Source organism: Verruconis gallopava, assembly GCF_000836295.1.
Source record: "Verruconis gallopava strain CBS 43764 unplaced genomic scaffold supercont1.12, whole genome shotgun sequence".
Taxonomy (NCBI): Eukaryota; Fungi; Ascomycota; class Dothideomycetes; order Venturiales; family Sympoventuriaceae; genus Verruconis; species Verruconis gallopava.
The window spans coordinates 248,221-261,071 of NW_015622148.1; the positions used below are offsets into that span (position 1 = coordinate 248,221).

Consider the following 12,851-nt stretch of genomic DNA (forward strand, 5'->3'; position numbering starts at 1 on the left):
CAGCCGTGTGATACCCCCTTAATATCGCCCGTTCAGTATTTAAGCGATCGGCATATTCCGCCCACATGCGTGCAGACAAGGGGCTTGGGCTCGTTCGCCCGATTGGCCTCCAAAGACGGCCCCTCCCTTGTATGTTTACCGCTCGACTGCGCTGGCCGATTGACGATGCGAAAAGCCCAGGCTGCACGGAATGGCCACATGATTACACCTTCTGCAGAGCCGCGAAAGGGAAGTGGAGCTAGCAGTTCTATATATTCTGGCCATCCCCCATGATTACATCGGTAAAGATCGAGAGTGCTCTAGCACTCTTTTCCCTGGCAGTGTCGTATATTATGAAGTACAAGACCTAGCACCTTCTTTTCGACTCCAATATGCCGGACTCCAGGCTTGTGTACGACCGAGTAGCTCGCTTGTGGTACCGATACGACGAAGACGAGGGATGTGAAGTATACTTAAACCCAGAGACAGGCGCGATTTTGCGGTACCGACCCGTTGATTCGCTTATGGAGTGAGAGATAAACGTGCTAAACAACGTGCGTAGGCGTCGCGAAGAGCACGAGAAACTGGCCGAGCTTGCCTACTATGCTTCTATACAAGACGATGCTGCGCGCATTTCTGACCACATCCCAGGTGTGTTTTGGCCCGTTTCACGCTGTAGCGAGCAGCTAATGCAGCTGTGTAGATTCTGATCAAAGACATTATATTACTGATTCTCAAGACCATTACCGCACAGGCTTTCACCCTGGTGAGCCTTCATTGGCAAGGCCCTCTTGGCAGCACAATCACGACGAGGGAGGGGTGTATGATAGGGACGACGATGAGGAACACGATGATGTCGATGATGATGATGATGACGATGATGACGATGATGACGATGATACAGAGCGTAACTCTAGGGACTTGACTCCTCAAAGATTTAAAACATATCGCGCTAAAAACTTGGCCGAGGCCGACACACAGCTCCAGTCAGAAGAACACTACGATGGAAAAGAGACTGGTTTGACTTTTGGCCCAAAAGACCAAATTACGGATCCCCTTCTTAGGCAATACGGACATGAGGCCCGGGTGATGGTTTCGTCAACAAAAGGGAAGAGAGAATATCTAGACCCGAGTAAGTTCAAGTAATTCTTTCTCGTGCTCTTCGCTGATGATTCTAGGCTTCAAAAGACAGCGGGATCCCAAGTCGTTTTTCACCGTTGGTAGAGTATGATGGCATGTAAACAATAAGTGTATCGGTGCTGAAATGAAACAGATCATCAAGGTTTTGTGGCCTGAACTTGCGGGGTTCAATGTGGATGATGCGACGGTAGTAACTACGACAATTGACAAGAAATTCAAAGGAGAAAGAGTTTTTGTGAAAATACGCTGGTTTGTCGTCATTAAAGAAGGCGAAAAGTGGTGCACATGCCTGTAAAGATGTCATCTCCAGTCACACAGGCGAAAGCTGACGTTGCTTAGGCCTATTTGCACATACGGGGGCAAGGGTCTTAGCCAAAAGAACCTTCCAAAATGGCAGCATTCTATTATATTTACCGGTAGATCGCCACCGGAAATGATGCCCGGAGAACAACCAGAAATGGGCGAGCGCGGGATGCTTCTGCCTATTCGTGTGGAACCGACGTCGAGGCAGGATAGAATGGACTCTCGATCCCGTCTGCACTATGGGAAGCTGTACACGATTGAACATAACGTCAAAGTGTACAACTTTGGTGTCGTGCACAAAAATTATCTCACCATTCTTTGGAGCCAGTGGCGCCAAGTTATGCTTGGGCCAGAGGAACCACCAGTGCTTTATCATCCGGCAGTCAAAGTAGGCAGCAGGGATACAGCGGTTTGCCACCAGCGCCGGAGCGCTCTGTTCAGCCACCGCCAAACAATTTCATTGACTACGCGGTAGCAATAAGGGTATATCGTCCAAGCGACAGCGATAGGGACCAAGGCGTGATTTCCATAGAACAAAACGACCGCATTGGAGTCATAGAGTTCACGACTTCGGGTTGGGTAAAATGCTGGAATTCAGCAACTCGCGAGACAGGATACATCTGGAAGGATCACATACGCCTAGATTCCGAGACATGATCATCGGGATCACTATCGTGGGAGATTGAGATCTCCAACTTTATACGCGGACAGTATTGTCAACGTTCCACATATATGGAACGATATTATACGAATCATGACCTTGCTGCGCATGAACTATCCTTTAATTGCGCAAGCTCTTATCTGCAAAACGGCCTGTTGTTTGCGACTTAATGCATCTCGGGTCTGGGATTCCTGCTGAATGTTTCTCGATAGTTTTTTCTAAGACCGGCCGCTCTTTTTGCCATGCCAGTTTTCCTAAACGACCTCGTTGTTAACCCGGGTTCACCAAATTGACCTCCAGCCACAAGATGAGCACGTTTTGGATCAGTTTTGACAGGATGCTGAAATTTTCCTTTCTTAGCTACGTCTGGATAGGATACAACGAAGCTACGACGAAGGCAGATTATTATCCCTTCAGCTTTAATTTAAGTTTTACTTTTATATCATTCACACTAAGACACTTGGATACCAAAGCAGGCCTTTAGTCGCTGCGTGAAATATTCTTTGATCATTTGCGACACACTCTTCTTAACAGCACCGACCTGAATTAAACACGCCCATTAGGCTCTGGCATTGTTACGTCCGAACATGCGCGCTGGACTTCCCTTTCCAGGCTACATTGCTCTGATATTGGATATAGCACGTCTTGGAGCAGATATTGAAAATGATTCCTGCATCAGAAGGGCAAATGCTACTTGCTCAAACGCAAGATTTATAATATCAGCTCAAGGATTCCAATAGGCGGATCATTCTTGAACAACACGATTTAGAGACAAGTCTCGTTTATCATGCCCCCTTCAGAGGTAGGTGGCCCTGAATGGAGCCGCTTGTTGCACTCATACCTCTTTGTTTTGGCATACGCATCACTGATGCCATTCAGCCAGTCAGCTCTCTACGGCGCTCCGCCTCCGCCCCCACAAGGTGACAAATCTCTTGTTATTGTGCCTCACGGCACGCATGCCGGATTCACGTCGGACGTGCTCACGCGGATAATAGTGCGAGTTTGTCGCGCTCGAGTAATATCCTGAGCAAGATCCGAAATAACACCTCCCTGACTCTTGTGTAAGTTTAATTCAGATACATCGCTATTTGAGACAATATCTTTCTTCAGAAGGCGGAGACGTGTCGTTTGTCAAGATTGAAACCTTGATTAATGTGTTCTGCTCTAGTTCACAAACACTCTATAGGGTACATGAGCCACGATCCACATAATCAAAGATTCTTTAGTTGTTATTTAAGTTTATTTACGTTTGTGATAATGATAATGAGAAAGTATGACTCAGTCAAAGCTGAATTATCTTTCATTCTCGACCAAGTTGCCCGGTCAAATTTAGCAGCGGCAGTGTGCCGTCCTTTGTTCTTACTTTGGAAACTTAGACGGGAAATGTATCCACCTAGCAGCGGAATCCTCAAACTTTGTGATCTAACAGGGCTGTGATGTTATATGACGTGTCTCATAACGATTTTCAATCTGCGGGCCTGTTCAACCGCCCGTTGGCCTTTCGGTCAGACTGTGTTCTTAGGTCATTTCAATGCCAGTTGCACATGCGCCTGACATGACATGACATGTCACCTTTTCCGCTTGTGATAACGATTTGAACGCGTGCACCTCCATACACGTGGATCAAGGTAGTGCACTTCGTCGCCGCGGGCGGCTGTGAAGGGTGAAGTGAATCAAGGAAAGAAAAGTGAGGCGACTAATGAGGAGAGCTCGTGGGCGCAGGGATCTCCAAATCCGGCAGATGCGCGCATCCCAGCCTTGTAACGCCGAAATTCAACGTCCGCAATCCGCCACCACTCTGCTCCAAGGATATCAACTTCATGGGCCGGCAAGGTTATCTTCGCATTGGTCGTTGTAACATCTGCCACGCTATTCTTCCGCAACCTGCATCCCAGACCTCAGCTTCTGATACATGGAATCTCCGCTCACAATCATTAGAGGGAATCTTTGCTTGTGTTAGAACTACATGTCCAATCATGCAACTGACCCAGTCGCGTCGAAGCCAACACCAGGTTTATTCAGGATCAATTACCTATCTTCTTTTTGTTTGTGCTTTTCAACAGACAGGGAAGCAATGGTTGCCCTAACGAGCTTTCGCTTCAACGTTCTAGGCGTAGATGAGAGCTGCCATCCTCGTGCGTCCATCCCTGACCATAGTAAAACACATGCAGAATACCTTTATCTCTAGAATTAAGCAACCGAAAAAAGAAGAGACCCCGAGATTAAATCGACAGGTAGCAATCTCGCATAAGTTTTTCCGAGCTCGGTGAACCAAATTTGGAGTTGTAGTTGGCTTCACTTCTCCGTCAGGGCGTCCCGTACTGACGCCTCGTTTCTTTCATAGAACACAGCATCGTGCTAATAATCGGGAGCTGATAACGAGAGCTGATCACACGATAGGCTGTGAATGGAAGAATCGTAAACAAAGTTCATGCTCATATGTTAGTCTAGGAAATGTCTTCACGGCGAGGCTGTTCTCATAGAGGTCTAATAAGGGCTACCATTAGTAATTTCGAAGATCAGGAGCAGATTTCCGTCTTGCGCAGACTGCAAAGAGTTTGTGTTGTTCTGAGCCGCATCCTGAACTTCCATTTGCCGGTTCTATCCTCATCTTCCGTACACGACTTGCATCCCGATCAGTAACGAAAAGGGTCAAGTCTGGCTGAGAGCTAGTTTCTGTAAACATTTCTGGAGGCAAATCTGACTCGGGTTTTGGTGGCATCTGATACGAGCAAGTGTTCTCAATGTTGTCGAGCCAGCTCTTAATCCTGCTGCTCTGTCCTGCGTACATGGCCTTCATCGGCAATGGTAGAGTGACCTCTTCGTCTGCTGTATTTCCTGCAAGTATAGCGTCAATACGGGGGCGTCCAGTCTCCATCAAATTCAGAACATCTTGATAGTCATCATCGTCATATTCGGTAGGCTCTTCCAATTGATATCCGAGTTCCTGGCACTGCTGTTTTAAGCTCGCATATGCTCGTCTAGCCTCCCCTAGCTCCCGTATCAATCGCAGATGCCTCTCCGCGTAATCTCCAAAGGCTGAAGACGAAAATTGCGCGTCCGAGTGACAACACAGGATGGCGCTGGGTATGGAGTTAGACCTAGGTGGAGGAGGCGGAAACATCGATACCAGCTCGTCAGAAAGGTACCTAATAATTCCAGCTTGCCGGTAGTTCTCCGTCACTACAGCAGGTTCTCGGACCTCGCTGCTGTCCTTCTCCCACTCAGATAATCTGGAATCCATTAGGTAATAGCTTTGGAGGCTCTCGTTTAAACCAACCAACGCTTGCCTGGAACCTGTTTGATCTTGAAGGTTTCGCTCCAAATCATTAAGCCGATCGCCTGATACGCTCAATTTGGCCTCGTAGTCCCTTAGGAAGCCCATCAACGCAAATACTTGATCACGTAGATCTAGAATAGCGCTGTCGCCAGATCTCTGATTTGCTTGCTGCTCGCCACAATGAAGCTGTGGTTCTATGTGACTAAAGAGATCGTTTAGAGCAAATAGAAGAAGACGCCTTTGCGCGGCGTGGTCTCGAACCAAGTCGAAATAGATTGTGCGCTCTTGGAGCGTTTTCCAATAAAGATTAAGGTCTTTATTATCATCCTTCTGTGCTGCAGCTTTGTATAGTGCTGTGGCTGGGCCGGAACCAAAGGTAGAATTCCTTTGACTAAACGATCGTCGGCAGTGTGCTCGCAGAATGTTTTCATTAAGAGACGCGTTCAGCGGTTTGCCAGATAAGTCTTCCAAATGAGGTTCCTCGGATGCTAAAGAAAACCCATCTGAAGCAATTGATTGATCGGAAGCATCGACAATGCTCCCTTCGTCCTCGTCTTCAGTAGGATATTCTTTTGGGCAGAAGGGGGTAAGCCTTTCGGCCTTGGGATTCTTAGGGAATCGAAAGTTATGTACATAGAGTATTTGCTTCGGCAAATCTTCGAAGCTAGCGAAAGGTCTGACTACTCACGAACATGCGTCATGTACGTCTTTGGCGATTCAATCTCTCAGCTTCAGATCTGCGAAAATAAAACGGTATTAGTTGTATCATGCTCAAAGATAAAGGTAGTCTTGACCTCGTTACAATGTGGGCCTTGACATGACTGATAAGCTGAGATTAAAGAGAGACAAGGATATTGAGAGTGTTTGATTTAAAAAATCTGAATCGTGTTCCCAGTGATGAGCAACACCGTCCTCTCCTAAGACATGCGTGTACATCTTTTTCTGCAATAGAGAGGTTATTCAAGTTGACCTGTCTGTGTGCAAACGTGTAAACAGCAGCCATGGACCATCCCTTACAATGCCGGGGGAAGAGGGTGTAGGAGGGTCGGATAATGTTCTTTCACTATTTGTTTGCATGGATAGCTCCTAAATTCACCAATCTTCTGCATGCTGGAGAGCAGATGATCATGGACCTACAGTAAGTGAGTTCTCATAATTTGGATGTAGATCACATAATTTACGTCAGAGTTCCGAATATATCATGATCGCGAGAACCTCTGGAGACGAGGCAAGGGAAGTGCATACGAAGCCCCCCGTTTCTACAGAATCTAATTAAGTCTAGATCTTTTAATGCTGCTGGAATGAAGAATTTGGCGCGGGCACCCATTGAAACCGGACAGAAACGTCATCTGTGTTTCTCAATTGCTACTCTGTACCGATAACTTCCAAATATCGTTACTTCGTTGTTATCAAGAATAACGATAATCGATCTTCTCAGTGTCTGTACGTTGAATACCAGTGAAAAGAACTGGACAGCAAATTCTGATCGACCAAGGTCAATAGGGACTCGCGGGAAGCGAGGTGCGGCGGGTGCGATCAAAGAGCATTTTTCAATCATCTACATCGGAAACGATGAACCTCAACCTCATCCGGAGGAGTTTCCAGAGGCTTGGGGGCGTGGAATGCGGCGTTCCTTTCGTGCGATACTGAGATCGAGATACGATGGTCTTCACCCAATGTCGAGGATCAGATGGAATATTTCGTATCAAATTCAGCACAACGTCCGCGTATACGACATGGGAAGGATTGATGGTTCTCAATTACGAACCCTGTACGCCGAATACCTAGCTGTGAACTTTGGAGACTTTGAATTTCTCCTTCTAACATCGCCATCAAGCAGATACCATGCTATATCCGAGGTCAACTCAGGGGCAAATTTTCCGACAAACGTGAATCCACCAAATTTTATAAATTATAAATATTCTGATCCAACTGTACAAATTGTGAGGAATTTGCAGAATGCGAGGCATAATGCGATGGATAGAGAGGGATATTATCAAAGATTTCGACACGAATCACACGATGCTATGCGCGACGAGGACTTCGAGTTTCAAGAAGATTATGTTGGCCAGTTGGGTCATTATGTTCAGTTCTGAGGGACAGGAACGTAAGGTCGTCGGACAAACCGCGTTACCGACGGTGATTATGGGCTCAAGAACTCGAATATTGCCTTTGAAGACACGTTATTTGCTTTGTAATCACTGTCGACGTTAATAAGCGACAATTATCACAAGTTCAATCCGTACTTATCAACCGATTCCCATGGTCTGATCCTTGGTGAATTTGGCACATGATAGACAGACGCGGTCTGGAGTGCATGATAAGATCCTACCTTTGAGGTTCAAATTATGTCGCTACTTGCTTTACATCAGCGAGACATGACTTTCGGAATAATGTGCGAGTCTTCCTGATTTAACTGACACGAAATCTCCGAGAAATCATGTCAAGAAATAACTTCTTACGATGAGGTTCTGAGGAATTCATAGCTCAGATTAAATTCCATATTCAGCTCAAGTCTTCAAACTTCTATATATAGACTAGATTGACGCGGAAATTCAGTATATTTCATTCTTCAAAAAGCACATTGTTCACCTTGAAAGGTAGAGTTGGTTCAGAAAAGTGCTATTATGGCTACTAGCTACTCGTTTGGTAGTCAACTCGTATAGTCTAACGATGGCATTGACTCCGACTGTGGTTACAAACATTCCTTATCAATATGTTTTTGATCAAAATTCCATTGTATTGAAAGCCTCGTCTTCTTTTGAGTGGGACACAGGTTTCCAGACCGCGACGCTGAATGATCTTTTCTAACAGTGCGTATGTCGCACATCTTCAAATTCGTTGCATTGCAGCTTCACGCTGTTTTCTTCCACAACAGTTTGCTCGAAATATTGTGCTCGTTCAGATACGAAGTTTTTGCGGTAAGACCATAATTGGCGGAGATAAAGCCAGGTCCGTGTAATGGTCTTCGAGATGGTGGAATCAAGTTACAGCCCTTATAACTGCATGCACCCAAGGAATCAGGTAGGGCTAAGCTTGCTCGTGGCTCACATGCATATCTCAGAGCGAGCAAAAGACATGGTCACAAGAGGCGGTAATTCAGGCTACCTCAATCACATCCGCTATTCGTACCCACCTCGTGATCATGAGCATGATTGAATACCGTCGGCTTAAAGCGATCGGAGGCATTTCTAAGCAATGGATTTCAATACCTATGAAAATCATGCTTGTTATCCTGGTAATTGACGACGGTTAAGCTAGCACTCCGTTTTCATGATGACTGAATGCGGAAAGAGGAAGCTTCCGCATGCGGGATAATGCGCATCAGCGCAGGAGCGTCCAATGTCATCGCATGAAATCTACTTGGCTGTGGCAACATCATACCCTCTTTTCTGGTTCTTTGACAATAAAGCCCTGTTCATAGGTTTAGAAGTTTTCACACAGAGATAGGGCACATGAGGTCGTCCAGAAGTGGTGCGCGCGTGATAGGTTGTTATCATTCTGCCGCAACAATAGGGCTGTTGAGGCTGGGATACCTTCATCTGCACGCTTTGGAATATGGCAAAAAGGCTGCGGAGCTTGCAACGTAAGAATTGAAAACAACCAATCGGACGGTCATTGACAGCTGGCGCTATGTGATCAATTAGCTGAGGCATCGCGTGCATTACGTGGTAAGAGAATGTGAACAAATACAGTAACATGGGGCAGAAGAGAGCCGATTCAAGGTCAACTAGCTCAGCTTAGTTTCAGATGCTATGGCCGTTTTCATCTCAATGGAAGGATATTTGCTCAGTTCCATGAAGACAATGATATGCGTGCTTAACGTACTAGCGAGTAGCCTGACAACGAGGCGGTTACTACAGATATTTGGAGTGAAGTCATTACTGGAAGCTGAGCCCGGCATATGTGCGTTGAGGACAAAGAAGAGGTATATCATATGGTTTGTGCGGAGCCGTGTAGCCTCATCCCTCAGACAGTGAACAAAAGCGAGCATCTAGGTCCTGATTTTGTCAATTTGGAGATTTCTGACTAGGTATCTAACCACGTTAGGCATCCGTGGAGCATATCTACTGATGATAACACTGAAGTGACATAGATTTTCACCCTTTCAGTAGCCTTTCATCGTTGGGATTCAAATGTTTATAATTATGCGTGAAGGACTAGATCTGCGAGAGATGTTTCGAGTCGGTAAATGTCGCGCAGTTGTGGTGCATGCAGCGGAGCGAGCAGAGAGCAGCTGAAAGAGATCGATTTTGTATGTCACTTATTAGTTGAAGTATGGTATGAATACGCAAACAGGTTGAGCTTGAATGTCGACAAACAAGCAGGTGCTGTCTCTCCAGTTTGTTTGCTTTAGTTTAACTTGTCGATCTTTGACAAATTCGTCCGAGGCTCCCGGCACGACAGTCGATGTCACTGCACAGCGTTTATCGCGTCTGATGCAGGCCCCGCCGCCTAAAATTAAGCGCTCTGCTCGCCCCGGCCATATTCAGTTAAAAAAAATTTGATGCTTCAAATGAGTGAGGTTTCGAAGAGATCATCGCAACAATGAAGCGTAAAGCCGAGTCCACAGAAGAACCAAGCAAACGCAGCCGTTATGGAGATGAAAGGCCGTTCTGGGATTCGGCTGCGTCTTTTGACAAGCTGGGACTCGAGCCTAGATTGTTACAGTCAATACAGAAACAGAAGTTTACGTCGCCAACGCCCATACAAGCGAGGGCCATTCCACTTGCATTAGAAGGCAAAGACATTCTAGGTATGTATATATGCTCTCCGGTATGATCTGTAGGCTAAATTTCTTTAGCTCGATCAAGAACAGGCTCTGGAAAGACGGCCGCATATGTTCTTCCAATTCTTCATTCGATCCTCCAATGCAAAGCCACCCAAGCGACCTTGAAATCGACTTCGGCGCTAATCCTTGTGCCTACAAATGAGCTTGCAGGTCAAGTAACCAAAGCTGTCGACCTATTCGCCTCATTCTGTGCAAAGGATGTGCGAGTTGAGAATCTTGCCCGCAAGGAGGATGATAAAGTTCAACGGGCTCGACTTTCAGGCAATCCCGATGTTGTGATCGCTACACCGTTTAAAGCGGCATTGCACATAAACAGCGGCGCGCTTTCCCTGTCGGATCTCAAGTACCTGGTCGTCGACGAGGCAGACTTGGTCTTGTCATACTGTAGCTCGAAAGATCTGGATGCCATTCGCAAGGCCCTGCCGTACAACACACAATCGTTTCTCATGAGCGCAACCTTAGGCTCGGAGACAGACAAATTGAAAGAGATGTTTTGCAAAGACCCGATTGTGCTACAGCTGGACGACGAAGAGAAGGACTCGAGTGGCGTCAAGCAATATATCGTCAAGTGTGGTGAAGAAGAGAAGTTCCTACTTATCTATGCTATATTTATGCTTAAGCTCATAAAAGGCAAGACCATTGTGTTCGTGAGCGACATTGACCGATCTTATCGTCTAAAGCTGTTCCTCGAACAGTTTGGCATTCGCAGTTGTGTTTTGAACTCCGAGCTTCCAGTCAATTCTAGAATCCACGTCGTGGAGGAATTCAACAAAGGTGTCTACGACATCATCATTGCTTCAGACGAGCAAGATGTGATTGAAAACACCAAGAAAAGCAAAAAGACATCGACTACTGAAGACGAAGAGGAGGATGTAGGAGATGGAGGTGGAGAAATCGTGAATGATGACGCTGATGGTGGCAAAGATGATGACCATCAAGTTGACGAAGATGATAACGATGCGGATGGTACAGGAACCCAACTCTCACAATCCTCAAAGAAGAAGCGGAAAAAGGATATACGTGACAAAGAGTATGGTGTCGCTCGTGGCATCGACTTCAAGAACGTAGCCTGTGTCCTCAATTTTGACCTCCCACTGTCCTCCAAGTCATACACCCACCGCATTGGTCGTACTGCAAGGGCTGGCAAGACTGGCATGGCGTTGTCTTTTGTGATACCCAAAGCAGAATACAGGAAGCACAAACCTACGAGCATACCCAGTACCGAACATGACGAAGAAGTTCTTGCAAAAATCAAAGCAAGACAGGAGAAGAAGGGAAATGAACTTTTGCCTTATGCCTTCGATATGAAAAAGCTCGAAGGATTTCGGTATCGCTTAGCAGACGCTCTACGATCCGTCACCAGTGGTGCCATTCGCGAGGCGCGACTTCGAGAGCTTCGCCAGGAACTGATCCGTAGCGAGAAATTGAAGAGACATTTCGAAGAGAATCCCGAGGATCTGAAACATTTAAGGCACGATGGCGAACTGCGAGCGGCACGAGTGCAGAGCCATCTCAAGCACGTGCCGGAATACCTGTTACCGAGTGGTGGGAAGCAGGCTTTGGAGAAGGACGTCGGTTTTGTATCGATGCATAAGCTACCTGAGAACAGGGTAAGACGGTCAAGAATCATCAAGGCACAGAAGAGCCATGGAAGGAGCGCAGCAAAGGCGAAGGGCAAGAAAATAAATCCGCTTGCAAATTTCAAAGGGAAGAGAAAGTAGTAATGGATTGACATCTATTCTTAAGCTCCATGCTACAAATGATACGCTAATAAATGCTGAGCTCTGAATATGCACAATCTATCAAGATTTCCTTTAACTTGAAAATACCCTAAACCTTTCTTCAACAGGCTTGAATTCTTTCACGTTCGGCTCTCCTTCTCGTCCACCAAACACAAGTTGTGCCTTCAAGCTCCAATGCTCCGGCAGATTCCACTGCTTCTGAGCCTTCACGTCAACTACCGGGTTATAGTGTTGCAAATTAGCTCCAAACCCTTCAGCCTCAAGCGCAGTCCAGATCACAAATTGATGCATAGCGCTTGTGTGCTCAGACCATTGCTGGAACTTGTCTGCATATGTTGCAAATCGCTCTTCCAAACTGTGAATGGTGGGTTGATCTTCGTAGAACAGGATGGTGCCGTAGCCAGCCTTGAAGCCGTCGAGCTTCTTTGATGTCTGCTCAAACTGCTCTGCAGAGATGAGCGGTTTCAGCGACTCCTTGGTAAGATCCCAGAATTTGTCGTGCTCCTCCCTCAGCAGGAGAACTAAGCGCGTTGTTTGAGAGTTGAATGAGCTTGGAGTGTTGAGAAGCGCTTCTTTGACTATGGTCTGGATTTGAGAGTCTGAGATCGGAGCAGTCTTGTTCAGCGCGTAGATTGTCCTACGTGATCTGACGGCATCCATGAAAGGTTTTGCGGATTTGGTGACGGCCGTTGAAGTGAGATGTCTCGAAGCCGTTTGGATCGGTTTCGAATTTAACGCGGCAGTGCGTGGGCGGAAGATAAGAGACTTGAGGCTCATATTTGCCAATATGGAAATTGCTGTGTTCCTGGTGCTGTTATTAACTGCCATGTTGGAACCGATGCTTTTATATTCTTGCTTGAGTATAGATGGCAACACGAAAAGCGCTAGGGCCGAGAAGAGAACTCCGAATAGGAAAGATCGAAATGAGACAGGCAAGAACATGATTTGCTAATG

The 12,851-nt window shown here is 46.4% G+C and overlaps 4 protein-coding genes across 4 annotated transcripts; 2 read left to right on the forward strand and 2 right to left on the reverse strand.

The window, feature by feature from the left end:
• The first annotated feature begins 197 nt into the window (after window positions 1-197).
• PV09_04301 (uncharacterized protein) lies at window positions 198-2,442 on the forward strand. The gene is made up of 6 exons (XM_016357624.1): window positions 198-481; window positions 542-630; window positions 683-1,111; window positions 1,158-1,204; window positions 1,253-1,410; window positions 1,459-2,442. Exons 1-6 carry the CDS (start codon window positions 372-374, stop codon window positions 1,895-1,897), a joined length of 1,272 nt encoding a protein of 423 aa, XP_016214416.1. The 5' UTR covers window positions 198-371; the 3' UTR covers window positions 1,898-2,442.
• A 2,144-nt stretch (window positions 2,443-4,586) lies between these two features.
• On the reverse strand, window positions 4,587-5,468 carry PV09_04302 (uncharacterized protein; the record flags this gene model as incomplete). The annotated part of the gene is made up of 1 exon (XM_016357625.1): window positions 4,587-5,468. One exon carries the CDS (start codon window positions 5,466-5,468, stop codon window positions 4,587-4,589), a length of 882 nt encoding a protein of 293 aa, XP_016214417.1.
• A 4,409-nt stretch (window positions 5,469-9,877) lies between these two features.
• Window positions 9,878-11,975, forward strand: PV09_04303 (uncharacterized protein). Its single transcript, XM_016357626.1, has 2 exons — window positions 9,878-10,119; window positions 10,168-11,975. The coding sequence occupies exons 1-2, from the start codon at window positions 9,912-9,914 to the stop codon at window positions 11,874-11,876; spliced, it is 1,917 nt and encodes a 638-aa protein (XP_016214418.1). The 5' UTR covers window positions 9,878-9,911; the 3' UTR covers window positions 11,877-11,975.
• On the reverse strand, window positions 11,970-12,839 carry PV09_04304 (uncharacterized protein; the record flags this gene model as incomplete). Its single annotated transcript, XM_016357627.1, has 1 exon — window positions 11,970-12,839. The coding sequence occupies one exon, from the start codon at window positions 12,837-12,839 to the stop codon at window positions 11,970-11,972; it is 870 nt and encodes a 289-aa protein (XP_016214419.1).
• Window positions 12,840-12,851: the final 12 nt, after the last annotated feature.